The sequence below is a fragment of the Homalodisca vitripennis genome, chromosome X (genome assembly GCF_021130785.1).
Source record: "Homalodisca vitripennis isolate AUS2020 chromosome X, UT_GWSS_2.1, whole genome shotgun sequence".
NCBI classification, from domain to species: Eukaryota; Metazoa; Arthropoda; class Insecta; order Hemiptera; family Cicadellidae; genus Homalodisca; species Homalodisca vitripennis.
Window position 1 is genome coordinate 118,082,062 of NC_060215.1, and position 16,637 is coordinate 118,098,698.

The 16,637-nt window shown below is 31.7% G+C and overlaps 2 protein-coding genes across 2 annotated transcripts; one reads left to right on the forward strand and one right to left on the reverse strand.

The window, feature by feature from the left end:
* The first annotated feature begins 1,379 nt into the window (after positions 1-1,379).
* Positions 1,380-10,907, forward strand: LOC124369574. The gene is made up of 8 exons (XM_046827606.1): positions 1,380-1,418; positions 3,196-3,261; positions 3,900-3,962; positions 5,491-5,565; positions 6,661-6,735; positions 8,163-8,237; positions 9,326-9,400; positions 10,827-10,907. The coding sequence occupies exons 1-8, from the start codon at positions 1,380-1,382 to the stop codon at positions 10,905-10,907; spliced, it is 549 nt and encodes a 182-aa protein (XP_046683562.1).
* Positions 10,908-11,602: 695 nt separating this feature from the next.
* Positions 11,603-13,882, reverse strand: LOC124369575 (MFS-type transporter clz9-like). Its single transcript, XM_046827607.1, has 4 exons — positions 13,835-13,882; positions 13,143-13,376; positions 12,001-12,815; positions 11,603-11,723 (listed from the first exon to the last, which is right to left on the reverse strand). The coding sequence occupies exons 1-4, from the start codon at positions 13,880-13,882 to the stop codon at positions 11,603-11,605; spliced, it is 1,218 nt and encodes a 405-aa protein (XP_046683563.1).
* Between the last annotated feature and the right edge of the window lie 2,755 nt (positions 13,883-16,637).

The window sequence follows — 16,637 nt, forward strand, 5'->3', positions numbered from 1 at the left end:
ATATTTTATATTAATGCTAGAAGTACCATGTGCTGCATATATGGTGCATTAGTCAATTGATAAAGTGGAATTGATGTGTATACAGCATATTTACATACTTCTATACTACGTAACTTTTAAAGAACTAAATATTATCCAATTTCAGAAACAAATCAGATTAAACAACAACGGCACCATTGTTTTTATTAAGTAATATACTTTTCTTATTAAAACAGACATGATTATTTGAAGAATAATTTCCTTTATTTATGATTTTAATAATAGCTTATAAGAATTATTAACATTACATAAATATTACAAAAGTAAAATTTGTAAACTCTTAAAAGAAAACCAACATAAAATTCTGGATAGATCTTTTGTATTTGATTTATTTTTATGTACACTTGAAGGAGAATTTTAGGTATACAAATGATTAAATAAGTTTATATTTAAAACACACATAGTTATATTATTAATCATTATAAGCTATATATTAATTGAACTAGTATAAAACTCTAAATCAAATGTATATATTGGATATTTCCATTATACAGTAAGTAACAAACAGAAGTATAAAACAGAATTTAGGAGTTGAGTCTGTTTCTTTATATTTTAAAATATTTGTTAAAACATCGTAAAATTAGTAAATAAAAATCGTAATTAACACTTAGCTTTTAGTGTTCTTTTATGAATAGAATTATGTAGGCTATAACATGTTAAATTTTGAGCAATGATTATGCTTAAAATATTTGTTAATACATGAATTATTGACCTAAAATACTGTGTTCCTACAAATAGTATTATCAGTAGAGTTCAGGTCAAATGAATAATCCAATGTTGAGCATATATCAGTTTAGTTAATTAAATACAATTCGTAACAATAGTTTAGTAAGCTATCATTGAAATTCTATTAAACTTCTTTCAATTAGTTGGTTACCTTGCCTACTTAATTATTTAATTAAATGCTATTCAATGTAAAATGATATTGTTGCTTCTGCTTTGTAAAGTTCAATGAAATTTACTTAGGGAATGTAAGGATCCCTGTTGCATTAGATTCAACTTTTTTTGTGCATGTTAAATATAGACACTAATCTCTCTTGTCAACAAGACATTAACACTTCATCTTCAAAGTGACACCATATCAAAACATACAAGCATATAATGGATTTCTATTTAGAAAATTATAATAAATGTATTTTTGTTACAAAACAAAATTATAACATAGTAGAGAACGAATTAGTTTTCTTTATTGAGGACCAATGTTATATGGTAAGGGAAAAGTGCTTTTCTCCATAGAAAAACCTATCATTATTAAGTCTTTATACTGATATAGTTATAAATGTTATAAGAATGTATTAATGTTATTTATTTTGCAGTTCAATTACCCACTACTCCCAGCCATGAACCCCCAGATTGGATATCCACCTAATGATACTGAGGTGAGAGATAAGAGTATATTCTTTACCTCATGTTAAATATATTGGTAATATTAAGTATTTGTTAATTTTATATGAGTAATGTATGTGGTATAGGTAAACGTAACCTTCACTTGAACGTAGCCTTCTTTATGGATCGTCACCTTTACACTCTAAACTACATTTAGAAAACTAGATTAAGTAACCTTACTTCAAACCTTCCATATGGAATATTTAGAAAATACTGCTCATAATACCTGATATAAACATATCACAAACTCCAAAACAAGAAATGATAAAACTGATCCTTAAAATTGAAGATTTACAACTGAACTTGTTATATGTACTGCACAAGATGGTTTCGTTTTGTTACCTTCAAAGCAAATCCAGTAGGAGTGGCCAGCTAAACTATTTCAAACTTCCCTAGCTATGATAAAAAATTTAAAGATATAAATATATATAGACATTGTTTTAGTAAACACATATTTTTATACAACTACACAAATTATGAAAAATTAACAAACACCTGTTTGCCACATGCACCTGCGAGCAGTGGACATGTGTGAATACATGTAACAGATATGATACACGAACATAGATAAACATGGAAAGGCAATTGCAAGCTAAATTTTATTTACAAAAATATTTTGTCAAGTTTTTTTTACAAATGTGATTTAATATGCATAATACGAGAAAAGCACATTTTAGCAATAAGTAGTTGGTATACTACCAGGATAATGTCGTCCGTGAATAGATCAACTGAAGATTACATGGAAATTCAATTTCGACACATCAAAATTCTTGATTTTCCACTTTCTGCTAATTTAATCACTACTGTTGATTAATTCATCATTTTGTAATTAACTACTTCGAAAGGTAGGTTTGTGGAATCGAGTCGCGGTATTGAGAATCTTTGATACCTTGATTAAAATAAATTAAAAAGAGATTAACAAAAAAAATGTTAACTCAGTTAAACTTGGGGCTTAATTGTAATTGTTAAAACTGTTTATTATTATTATAGTTTGGCACGCAGAGTTGTAGTAGAAATAAGATAGTCCTCTTTATTGAGGATGTACAATTCAGTGGGTGAACAGTATGGGGATAAATATGTTAGAACACTGTGACAATGCTGAGCTCTGTGGATGAACAACAAGTCAGTAACAACATAGATTTTATGATGAAATAAGAGTCAGTAGAAATTTCTGATAAACAACCTATAATACCCTAACAAGGCTTATGAAACTGTAGATAATAAAGATGAATTCCCTAAATGCCAGTGGTCTTTATAATACGCAAGTGGTTATTATTCTGCACAATCTAAAATGGATTTGCTGCAGTGATCTTACCATTATCAGACAAGGAAGTGTAAAGATTACAATGTTTCCTTGCTTTTAGTACATCATTGGTTGTGTCTTTTGAGATTACCACCGTGATTATCAGACTGTCAATTATATGTATGGTTCTTGGATCTTTCAAACTTTAATCTAATAAAAAATAAAGGATTAGATTTGCAAATAAAACTAACAGCAGCGCTCTTCTGCAGTGTCGGCCTACTTTATCATGCCATTGTTGCCCATTACCATTGTTGCATAAGGTGTGGGTAACACAAATGCATATGTGTCAATCTTAATAAGTTAAATAAACATATATTTTATTACATGACAAAATTAAACCATAAAACACTGGGTAGTTTTCTGTATTGCCGATGAATGTTATACAAAATCACTCCTATTATTATTACCCCACCAATATTTTATTGTTATTAATATTGTTTTTAGTAAATGTTATGTTATTTTTGCAGCCTATCCATTCTGTACCAGTCCACTATCGCGGTGCATTTGAAGATCAATCTGTACCTTGTAATCAGGTCTGATATAAAAGTACACTCTCATTTACTTGATTAACATGAAATTAGTACTAATTGTGTTATATAAGGCTGAAGGAAAATCATCAATACATTTTCTCACATATTAAGAGATATGATGGTAGATTCATTACAAAAAACATATATTTATTAAATTATAGCTCTGTTGTCTCTCCCTCTATACTATATCTCTATATTCTTATGCAGTACGCCTAGTAAGAAAAGATACCAAATAAATTAAGTTTACCAATGTCCATGAACATTTTTTTTAAGGAGAGGTCTATTTCCTTTTAAGCCTTATTCTGTCCTCATGTGCCACCGGCCTGTGCCAGTTGCTTAACAAACAGAATAAGGAGAAGATGGTACTGATGAAAAGTGCTACAGTCACAGACAGGATATAAACTTGTACTATCTCTAACTCAGTAACAAAGTTTAACTTCTTAAACCTTGTGGCCATCAGCCTTTTTGTATTATAATACAAAAACAGATAACTTAGTTATAGTTCGGCAAAAATATAGTAGGGCATAATATAGTTTTCTGTATAGATGATGAATGTTAGGGAATCTTGCTTACTAATATTACATCTGTATCATAGTGTACTGATTATAGCTGTAAGTTTTTATTGTATGTTATTTTTTCAGTATGTCTCAGAAGCTGTACCAAACTACCCTGATTATGAATACAGAAATGTAACTGGTGGTCAGGTATGAGATAATACTTTTGATTATCTGATCTTAAATTTAATATTAACCTATATCAACCATTTTGTTCCATAATATGGCTAATTGAAAAATAGTATAGTAATTATTATTGTAATTCTTATATTATAGTTTTATTAATTAATTTTTACTGAATATTAAATTTGCAAAGACGATCTTTAAAAATTATATTGAATTTGGATTGTTCTATATCTGTCAAGTGGTGTTTAAGGAACAAAAAATGTAATATATATATATATATATATATATATATATATATATATATATATATATAACAATTATGGCAGTCAATCATACATACCAGAATTTAAGGCTTTGGGGAACTTCCACAATTATCATATCCAAAACAGGGAGAGTATTGTAATTGCTCATCACAATTTAGAATTTTTTAAAGCAGAAACCTACTTACCAGCGAAGCAGATTTTTTAATAAATTGCAGGAACATATAAGAGGAACAAAACATTTTAAGATCATGTTAAAAAATTACCTAATTGAACATCCGTTGTACTCCATTGATGAGATTTTGTGGTATATGATACTATAAAACATATGTATTTAGATTTTAATATATATAACAGTTTTAATTAAGGATTTATCTACTATGATCAACATGTTATGTTACTTATGATATATATCTATGTCCTATAGTTTCTTGAAAACTGACATTTAATTCTTGTACATAATGTATGAATACGATTTTTTCAATTAATTTAAGTTCAAATTAGATTTAGAGGTTAATTCCTTTATTGAATTAAATTCCCTACCTGAGTGGTCTGTTCTAAACAGTACACTTCAAAGGTCGCGTTGTTTAGCTTCAAACTCAGACATTACCAAATTCACAACACAGATTATGCTGCTTGAATCTATGATTACTAGAACAGAATTAGTTATTTTCTTGGGTTTGAACCCAGGATTTTAGGACCAAGTTCATTTTTTTAACCACAGAAGAAAACGTTCCAAACCATATTTGGTTTTAAGGAGAACCCAATCTTGTAGACATTTGTGCAGAGAACAGTGTGTTCTTACTTTTCCTGCTTTTCTTAAAATCTTGTCTGCAGCATACTCACTTTATACACACAATATACCAGTCCCCCATTTTATAACACTTCATTTTTTCAAAGACATATAATGTAAAATTGTACTGAATTGTTGAACTCTCTCCCAGCCTAATTGAAGTTAAAACACACCCATAAATTGTTTCAGGTACAAATTAATAAATATCTGACTGACAAATTATGTTGCATAGTCTATCAATTTGTTAGTGGTCATATATAATATTATACTGTGTTTAAAATTGTAGTTTTTTACTTTTAGATCTGAAATATTTTGCATATATGCCTGCGCTTCACACTGGCTGGCATGGCAGACGCTGCTATAGAATTGCAACCTGTAATAAAACACAAGCTATTGAGTATTGAGAGTAAATGTTATATAACACCTTGTCTATTATTATTAAGTCTTTATCTTGATATCGTTATTAACATTGTCAGATTTTAAATGTTTTTTTTTTCAGGATCTTTATCCACCTGTACAACTGCCGAACTACAACAACCAATTTGATCTAGAAGAAGGCTTTAATTCTACTCAGGTCTGAAAGATAACAATATATTCTTAATTATTGCATGTTTAATATATCATTAGACAAATATTGTGCATGGTAATTATTGCAATGGGTTCCTTGAAATACATTTGTACCACATTTTTTAATAATGAAATAAAAAAAATTAAATAATTCTAAAGATTGAATAGAATAGGTTTCAGTATTTTAAAATATATTTTTTGCTTAAAATATAATACTAAGCAAAACGAAACATAAAAACATCAATATACTACTATTTATAGATGAGTTTAGGCCTACACCAGTTTTAGTAGGAGTTAGGAGTGTGTTTAAAAAGTGCAATTTTGGGGCTAGTCTCTTTGGCAAGTAAACTGGATTTAATGGCTGGGTTGTTTAAAAGTAAAGCTGAATGGCCATCAAAGAGTTAAAAGTGAGTAAGTATGTTGATAAAGCGGAATTTGTTTGAATTATAAATACAAGTATAATTACATTGTATTATCATTAAAAGACTGAAAGCAAAAATAAACAATCCAATGATAAGCATAGACTAGTTTAGTTAAAACAATTCCATACAGTACAATAACGTACCTTAGTCAGTTTTTCTGATTCAACTTTTTGGAAGTTGCAATGAGTGTTTCAAAAAAGTATGGAGTGCCAAAAAGAAAAATAGTATAATATAGCATTCCATCATCATTTGATACTCCTTACCAATAAATTAAATGTTGTTACAAAGTTCTTCAGTTGGGGATAGTTTTTTCTTTGGCTCATAATTATTGAAACAAAATTTATGTTATACTCAAAAACCTAACTGGCCACATATATTTCGGGACATAGCAGTAAAGTTTTAATGTTGAGTGTGGGGTAACTCTAAAGTCAGTGGTGCATGGACTGCACTTAATAGAAGGGTAGACTACTTGCATAGGTAAGGGACTGTGTTATCTTCTCACTGTGCTTCATGCCGGTTGGTGTAGTCTGTAACGTTGCTATAGTTTGGCAAGGTGTAACAGAACACAAGCTAATATGATGTATTGAGAGTAAATGTTACATAACACTTTCTCTATTAATATTAAGTCTTTATCTTGATGTCGTTATTAACATTGTAAGATTGTAAATGTTATTTTTCAGCATGCTTATCCAATTGTAATCCGGCCCAATAACAACAACCGAGATGTTCTGAATGAAAGCTTCAATTCTACTCAGGTCTGAAAGATAACGATATATTCTTAAATTATTGCATGTTTTAAAATATCATTAGACAAATATTTTGCATGGTAATTTTTGCAATGGGTTCCTTGAAATACATTTGTACCACATTTTGTAACAATGAAATAAAAAAATTAAATAATTCTAAAGATTGAATATAATGTTTCAATATATATATATATGAAACAATTTTAGCATTCAATCATACATACCAGAATTTAAGGCTTTGGGGAACTTCCACAATTATCATATCCAAAACAGGGAGAGTATTGTAATTGCTCACCACAATTTAGAATTTTTTAAAGCAGAAACCTACTTACCAGCGAAGCAGATTTTTTAATAAATTGCAGGAACATATAAGAGGAACAAAACATTTTAAGATCATGTTAAAAAATTACCTAATTGAACATCCGTTGTACTCCATTGATGAGATTTTGTGGTATATGATACTATAAAACGTATGTATTTAGATTTTAATATATATAACAGTTTTAATTAAGGATTTATCTACTATGATCAACATGTTATGTTACTTATGATATATATCTATGTCCTATAGTTTCTTGAAAACTGACATTTAATTCTTGTACATAATGTATGAATACGATTTTTTCAATTAATTTAAGTTCAAATTAGATTTAGAGGTTAATTCCTTTATTGAATTAAATTCCCTACCTGAGTGGTCTGTTCTAAACAGTACACTTCAAAGGTCGCGTTGTTTAGCTTCAAACTCAGACATTACCAAATTCACAACACAGATTATGCTGCTTGAATCTATGATTACTAGAACAGAATTAGTTATTTTCTTGGGTTTGACCCCAGGATTTTAGGACCAAGTTCATTTTTTTAACCACAGAAGAAAACGTTCCAAACCATATTTGGTTTTAAGGAGAACCCAATCTTGTAGACATTTGTGCAGAGAACAGTGTGTTCTTACTTTTCCTGCTTTTCTTAAAATCTTGTCTGCAGCATACTCACTTTATACACACAATATACCAGTCCCCCATTTTATAACACTTCATTTTTTCAAAGACATATAATGTAAAATTGTACTGAATTGTTGAACTCTCTCCCAGCCCAATTGAAGTTAAAAAACACCCATAAATTGTTTCAGGTACAAATTAATAAATATCTGACTGACAAATTATGTTGCATAGTCTATCAATTTGTTAGTGGTCATATATAATATTATACTATGTTTATAAATGTAGTTTTTTACTTTTAGATCTGAAATATTTTGCATATATGCCTGCGCTTCACACTGGCTGGCATGGCAAACGCTGCTATAGATTGGCAACCTGTAATAAAACACAAGCTATTGAGTATTGAGAGTAAATGTTATATAACACCTTGTCTATTATTATTAAGTCTTTATCTTGATATCGTTATTAACATTGTCAGATTTTAAATGTTTTTTTTTTCAGGATCTTTATCCACCTGTACAACTGCCGAACTACAACAACCAATTTGATCTAGAAGAAGGCTTTAATTCTACTCAGGTCTGAAAGATAACAATATATTCTTAATTATTGCATGTTTAATATATCATTAGACAAATATTGTGCATGGTAATTATTGCAATGGGTTCCTTGAAATACATTTGTACCACATTTTTTAATAATGAAATAAAAAAATTAAATAATTCTAAAGATTGAATAGAATAGGTTTCAGTATTTTAAAATATATTTTTTGCTTAAAATATAATACTAAGCAAAACGAAACATAAAACATCAATATACTACTATTTATAGATGAGTTAGGCCTACACCAGTTTTAGTAGGAGTTAGGAGTGTGTTAAAAAGTGCAATTTTGGGGCTAGTCTCTTTGGCAAGTAAACTGGATTTAATGGCTGGGTTGTTTAAAAGTAAAGCTGAATGGCCATCAAAGAGTTAAAAGTGAGTAAGTATGTTGATAAAGCGGAATTTGTTTGAATTATAAATACAAGTATAATTACATTGTATTATCATTAAAAGACTGAAAGCAAAATAAACAATCCAATGATAAGCATAGACTAGTTTAGTTAAAACAATTCCATACAGTACAATAACGTACCTTAGTCAGTTTTTCTGATTCAACTTTTTGGAAGTTGCAATGAGTGTTTCAAAAAGTATGGAGTGCCAAAAAGAAAAATAGTATAATATAGCATTCCATCATCATTTGATACTCCTTACCAATAAATTAAATGTTGTTACAAAGTTCTTCAGTTGGGGATAGTTTTTTCTTTGGCTCATAATTATTGAAACAAAATTTATGTTATACTCAAAACCTAACTGGCCACATATATTTCGGGACATAGCAGTAAAGTTTTAATGTTGAGTGTGGGGTAACTCTAAAGTCAGTGGTGCATGGACTGCACTTAATAGAAGGGTAGACTACTTGCATAGGTAAGGGACTGTGTTATCTTCTCACTGTGCTTCATGCCGGTTGGTGTAGTCTGTAACGTTGCTATAGTTTGGCAAGGTGTAACAGAACACAAGCTAATATGATGTATTGAGAGTAAATGTTACATAACACTTTCTCTATTAATATTAAGTCTTTATCTTGATGTCGTTATTAACATTGTAAGATTGTAAATGTTATTTTTCAGCATGCTTATCCAATTGTAATCCGGCCCAATAACAACAACCGAGATGTTCTGAATGAAAGCTTCAATTCTACTCAGGTCTGAAAGATAACGATATATTCTTAAATTATTGCATGTTTAAAATATCATTAGACAAATATTTTGCATGGTAATTTTTGCAATGGGTTCCTTGAAATACATTTGTACCACATTTTGTAACAATGAAATAAAAAAATTAAATAATTCTAAAGATTGAATATAATGTTTCAATATATATATATATGAAACAATTTTAGCATTCAATCATACATACCAGAATTTAAGGCTTTGGGGAACTTCCACAATTATCATATCCAAAACAGGGAGAGTATTGTAATTGCTCATCACAATTTAGAATTTTTTAAAGCAGAAACCTACTTACCAGTGAAGCAGATTTTTTAATAAATTGCAGGAACATATAAGAGGAACAAAACATTTTAAGATCATGTTAAAAAATTACCTAATTGAACATCCGTTGTACTCCATTGATGAGTTTTTGTGGTATATGATACTATAAAACGTATGTATTTAGATTTTAATATATATAACAGTTTTAATTAAGGATTTATCTACTATGATCAACATGTTATGTTACTTATGATATATATCTATGTCCTATAGTTTCTTGAAAACTGACATTTAATTCTTGTACATAATGTATGAATACGATTTTTTCAATTAATTTAAGTTCAAATTAGATTTAGAGGTTAATTCCTTTATTGAATTAAATTCCCTACCTGAGTGGTCTGTTCTAAACAGTACACTTCAAAGGTCGCGTTGTTTAGCTTCAAACTCAGACATTACCAAATTCACAACACAGATTATGCTGCTTGAATCTATGATTACTAGAACAGAATTAGTTATTTTCTTGGGTTTGACCCCAGGATTTTAGGACCAAGTTCATTTTTTTAACCACAGAAGAAAACGTTCCAAACCATATTTGGTTTTAAGGAGAACCCAATCTTGTAGACATTTGTGCAGAGAACAGTGTGTTCTTACTTTTCCTGCTTTTCTTAAAATCTTGTCTGCAGCATACTCACTTTATACACACAATATACCAGTCCCCCATTTTATAACACTTCATTTTTTCAAAGACATATAATGTAAAATTGTACTGAATTGTTGAACTCTCTCCCAGCCTAATTGAAGTTAAAACACACCCATAAATTGTTTCAGGTACAAATTAATAAATATCTGACTGACAAATTATGTTGCATAGTCTATCAATTTGTTAGTGGTCATATATAATATTATACTGTGTTTAAAATTGTAGTTTTTTACTTTTAGATCTGAAATATTTTGCATATATGCCTGCGCTTCACACTGGCTGGCATGGCAGACGCTGCTATAGAATTGCAACCTGTAATAAAACACAAGCTATTGAGTATTGAGAGTAAATGTTATATAACACCTTGTCTATTATTATTAAGTCTTTATCTTGATATCGTTATTAACATTGTCAGATTTTAAATGTTTTTTTTTTCAGGATCTTTATCCACCTGTACAACTGCCGAACTACAACAACCAATTTGATCTAGAAGAAGGCTTTAATTCTACTCAGGTCTGAAAGATACCAATATATTCTTAATTATTGCATGTTTAATATATTATTAGACAAATATTTTGCATGGTAATTTTGCTTAATGTATGAGAGTTTTACATGAAAGGAAACAAACAGTATTGAAATCAACGAAGAGGGGATCTATAGTAGGGGAGATCGAGGCAATACCGTACACTTAAGAAAAGAGGGTACCTATATTTTGTATTTTTCAATATTTCTATCTGAAATTTCTATACAATAATTATTAAATGGTTATTTACAAAATAGATAAAAAAAAATTTTTTTCTACAAGTAGTACATAGTTAAGATAAAAATTACTACAACATTGCATTGTACTTGTGTTGGGGTAGGGTAATACCGTACACTATATCAGCTATGAAAAAAAACTGTAATACAACACAATTAAAATGTATTTAGTGTTACGTATTAATTACAATCTTCAAACAAATTACAAATTAGCTAAGTTAGCTCACATTTTGTCATCAAAATATAAGAAAACAATAAATCTAAGTTTTAAGAAAATATTACAAAAAGCTATGATACATTTTTGCAATAGTCACATACAAAGTTCTGACCGAATCGGCAGCACTGCATTCTGCATGTACCCAACATGCACAAAACCCACACCTGAACCAAAGTTCACTGTCCCTCCCAATCTCCCCACAAAGAAGACAGCAACCAGCTTCAGTAGGCAATTCCTTTCATGATATGGCCCCAGAATCTCCAAAGCTGAGAAGGTCTACGTCATCCATTTCATTGTCATCGCACAGAATTATTTCCTTGCATTTATCTTCGTCCTCTGATGAACTGAACGAAATGTTTCTGCCACATAACTTTTTCTTTGCCTTTGTCACTTTCTGTACTTGCTCTTACCTTTTGGTTTCAGAACCTTTTTAGAGGCTTTTTTTAAGGTTGTTATTTTCCTTACGCTTATTCCTTTCTTCTTTTTCGAGAGCTGCTAACTCAAGTTTTATTTTATTAGGGGTCAGAGTGAGAATTGATGAATGCTGCTTTCTTGACTTCAGTTTTTTAGAAGTCTTTTTGGGACATGGAAGAGGAGAAATAATAGAAAAAATGTACAAGTGATGCATTGTCTGACTTCGGAGGATGAAGATCTTCATTAGGGTTGGTTTCATCAACATCCATGTCATGTCTTGACGTTGATGGTTTAGGACCATGATTTAAAGCTTCGTGTTGTACCTGCCCGACTGTTGGTACAGCAATTTCGTGGATGTTCTTTTGTGGCTCTTCATCGACAACTGATACAAGTGCAGATTCATTAGGATTCAATACTGTAAAATCCTCTTCTGAAAATGTTTCTGTATCTAAAGGAAATATTCCAGTCTTGTCAAATCCCGAAACTCCCTTTTCAATGTTTGCAACTCTGATATATGCCTTGTTGAACAGGGATGCAATATCGTAAGGAGTTATCTTGGTAAATGCATATACTTTCATAAATGAATCACACTCTCGAGCAAAGGCTGCCTTCAAGGAACTGTAAAAGGTTACATCCAGAGGCTGCAGTCGGTGTGATGTATGTGGAGGTATTGTAACTACTAAAATATTGTTATCCTTGCACTTGTTGTAGGCAGCTAAGGTCGTGTGGGTGGTGTGGTTGTCCATGATTAGCAAAACAGGACTCTCCTTTGTTGGTTTTGCGTAGGCAATAAAATGGTCCAACCATACCAAAAACAAATCTTCATTAATCCAGCCATTTTTGCTGCATTCGTAAATTGCATTTATATCTTTTTTCAAAAGTGGGCTCATTCTCAACCTAGGGAAAATGAACATTGGAGGGATGTAAGTACCCGCAGCACTAAAAGCACAACATATGGTTATATTTTTCCCCCGTTCCCAACTAGTAGCAGCACCAACCTGTTTTACCCCTTTGGGACCCAGAATATTCCCAGGTTTCTGAACAGTTTATATGCCCGTTTCGTCAAAGTTATAGATGTTTGCAGAAGAAAAGGCATGTTTATCCATAACAGACTTCAAGTTTGAATAAAACAACTTTACCTCTTCAACATTAAAAGCTGATATTCTGTCCAAGCTGGTAGCCTCCGGTTTTCTAACGCTAACAGTTGGATTTCTTTTGAGAAACCATTGCAACCAGTCCAACCCAGCCATTTTACATGAGATATTAAAGTTGTGTTTTATTTTGTTCACTTCTGCATATTCAAACACTAGTCTACGAAGCTCAGTTGGAGTCAGCCCATAGAATACTTTAGCTAAAGTTAATACCTGCTGTGCTATATCGTTTTCTTGTTCTTTGGTGAACTTGGGTTTTCGTCCTAACTGTGCCTCACTCGAATTATTTGTTTGTAGTCGATCACGGAGTGTCATCACGGGAATGTTGTAAAATCGAGCAGTCTCTCGAAGTTTCTTGCTATCTTCTTTCACAGCCTTGATAGCAGCTTTCATCATCTCATTAGTCCAGATTGCTTTCTGCGTCAGCCATGGACGGTTTCTCACTATCTGTTGAAAAAGTATTTTTTATAGACATTTAAATATTAAAGAATTTAGAATTAGATATTAAGATAAATGTTTTAAGAACAATTTTTATCATAACATTGCATTATGGGTAATCCCGTACACTTGTTGGGGCAATACCGTACACTTTGTACGGCATTGCCCCGATCTGTCTTGCGTAGCATTAAAATTCATAACCTAAAAAAATACACCGACTAGGAAGGTCGTAGTTATACTAATTTATGATCTTATATGTAAAGATTATAATACCAATATTGTAAAGACCATAACTGGAGCAGAGTTTTACTTACCTCTGATGAAGCAAGAATTCAAAATAAGAAGAAAACTGAAGAAACTATAAAAACTTTGTTTTGTTAAACAACGCGGTGCAGCTTGCCAGCGGTTTCCCTCCAGATGTGTTTCGTATTGTTGCCGCGAGGTAGCAGCACTAGTTTCGGTATTACCTCAATGTACGGTATTGCCTCGATCTCCCCTAACCCTTTCATGGCCATGGGCCAATATACTGTTTCAGGAATTATATTTCTGAAATGACTGTGAGCCAACATCTTAGCACAGGAAAATCAGTTTCAAACCGGTATTGTACTGATATTTTGGCACCCTTTATTTGATTTAATGATTTCCTTCTTTGTATATAGTTTGTAATATAATACCAAACGAAACATAAATGGGTATCCTTTCAGATTATAATTATTTTTAAGTTTTATCACTTTTTTGGTTCAGTAGACGCAATTTGAATGGCAGTGGTGTATCCAAAACAAAATGGCTACCTGCCAAAACTGATAGTGAAAGTGGTCCCAGGAAACAGTAAAATAGTGAAGGTTTTAGGTAAAATCAACAAATTGCCTCTTATCAACACCTTACCTGGAGTACTGTAAGTCATTTTACATATGATTTGACACATCCTGATTCAAGACTCAAGATAATTTTTCATTTTACTGACACACAGCTGTTCTGGATAGTGATGCCACAAACACCTGGACAATGAGCTGGCTGATATATTACAGCCACATCACATCTAGATATCACAGCTTATGAAAAGCTCCTTTTACAAAATAAAGTTATATTTACAACTAAGCTAAACTAACTTCAAGCATAACTGAAATAAAGAGTATAAGCACATAACCTTATTTAGTCAACCATATGACATCACTCATATGACGTCAACACCTGACAGTCACGTATTACATTCCAATTGAATAATACGGCTGGCAGCCAGACAGACAGTGCAAGTGTGCCACACAGACGGGAGCATTGCCCGCCACCTGCTGACACTGCAACCTCTGACCTCAGACGCAGCTGTACTGACAAACTACACTAAGTAATTTACTGGCTCACAGTATGTTACATTTCGACATGGTTGTTGACTACCTCAAATCAACCTAAATTATATTGTATATTTTAGACCTGGACTTCGTTGACATAAAGAAACCTTTTAAAAACTGATTTATCCTCACAATTGAACCTCAAGATTTTTGACATAAAGAAACAGCCAAACTTTTAAAAAACTGATTTATCCATACATCTGAATTTTGAGTTCTCGACATAAAGAAGTAGCCACAGAATTGATTTAGTTTGACACCTTAACCTTTTCATTTTTCTTTTTGACATTTCAGAATGCCCACAAAATATCCCTGTGGCTCATGTTCAGTTGGTGTGAGATACTCTGGGTTAAAAGTAATGGTCCTTGTCAGCTATGGTACCATGCTGGCTGCCAAAGTATCAGCGAAAAAGCTCTGAAAAAAATAACTTGTACTGAAATAAATCACTGGAAATGCGTCACCTGTAAAAAAGACTCTTCAACAAACACCTCCAAAGTCGAATCTCTGCCATTGACTAGTCAAATTGAACTTTATAATGAGATAGAGGAAGTTCATGATAAGATTAAAAATCTTCAAGATCCTGACGACTTGGAAACATCCCTCACACTAGCTGCTGAAGCTGGAAATGCTTTGTTAGCTGAAAATAGAAATCTTAAAAGAGAATTGTATGATATGACACAGAAGAATTCTCAACTAACTCAGCACATGAGGGTCACTTTTGAGCTTGAGAAAATAAAATATGAGGCCAACATTGAAGAACTTGAAAGTCAGATTCAAACCCTAGAAAACAGAAATTCTAGGTTAGCTGAATCTTTACAGGAAACTGAACTTCAATTTTGTAGAGAAAAAGAATCACACACCAATCTTATACAAGCTTTCGAAGAACAGGATAGGGAAAAAGAATTGGCAATTTTAAACTATGAGAAAGAAATAAAACAATTACATACAACCTTAAAAAATCTGAAACGGTCTCATCAAGAGAATCCTGACTCCGATAAGGAAATCAAAATTTATAAAACCTCGGAAACTCAAACTGAAAACATACAATCACAGTTACTGGTACAAAATTCTAGAAAATCAAACAACCTTACTCTTATTCAGGATATGATAAGCCTGAAAAGCCGTCAAGAGCAAATGGAAAACTCAGTGAAAGCACTACAGAACCAGTTTCAGAGTTATGCCATTAAAATTCAAGACTGGCCACAGGCACGCATACACTCTAACAGAAATAAAAGAAAAACAAAGACCCATTTTAGTGTATCCCTACAAATGGCTAAAAATAGGTCAAGTAATCAAAATCAAGTTGTAGCTCCTGCAACACAGATATCTAATTCCAAGCTAACAGAGCAAATAGAAAATACGTCAGTGGTTTGCTCGGATACTGTCTTCAAACTGACTAAAAGCCTGCCTCTTAACTCAAAGCCACGAGCCAAGGATGAGACATGTGAGGAGTTTTTTGCCAAAAACATCGTGTTTTTCAAGGACCACATGATCAAGCATTACAACTGCTTGACAGAGAAAAATAACTCACTGCCTATCTTTCATCCTCGATCTCCTGTGCAGGCTGAAGTCCACCAACCACACAATATTTTATGCCACAGCAATATGACAAACAGCAAATTAAAATCATAACCAGTCCTTTGATTGAAATCCCTTCTCAAAAAGACTGTATACATCATTTAACAGTCCTTCATCAGAATGTAGATAGAATTAGTAATAAAATTGACCGTTTAAACCATTTTCTCCAAATAGTGAAGCCACACTTAATTGTACTAACAGAACATGGACTGACTCAAGATCACATCAGTAACACTCGACTTGAAGATTTCTGTTTGATAGCAGAATATAGTCGACAAAATCATTTGAAGGGAGGTGTTGCAATTTATTGTAAAGCATCTCTAAGCGATCAGGTAGAAATGGTACAAGT

Bases quoted from the DNA above. Each gene is read 5' to 3' on its own strand.
- LOC124369574 (XM_046827606.1), top strand. From the start codon at position 1,380: ATGAACCCCCAGATTGGATATCCACCTAATGATACTGAG. The intron at 8,238-9,325 runs GTCTGAAAGATA...GTTATTTTTCAG, and splicing joins AAGGCTTTAATTCTACTCAG to CATGCTTATCCAATTGTAAT. The intron at 9,401-10,826 runs GTCTGAAAGATA...TTTTTTTTTCAG, and splicing joins AAAGCTTCAATTCTACTCAG to GATCTTTATCCACCTGTACA.
- LOC124369575 (XM_046827607.1), bottom strand. From the start codon at position 13,882: ATGGCCATGAAAGGGTTAGGGGAGATCGAGGCAATACCGTACATTGAG. The intron at 13,377-13,834 runs GTAATACCGAAA...CTTTTTCAACAG, and splicing joins AGGCAATACCGTACATTGAG to ATAGTGAGAAACCGTCCATG. The intron at 11,724-12,000 runs GTCAGACAATGC...GTTATGTGGCAG, and splicing joins GAAGATCTTCATCCTCCGAA to AAACATTTCGTTCAGTTCAT.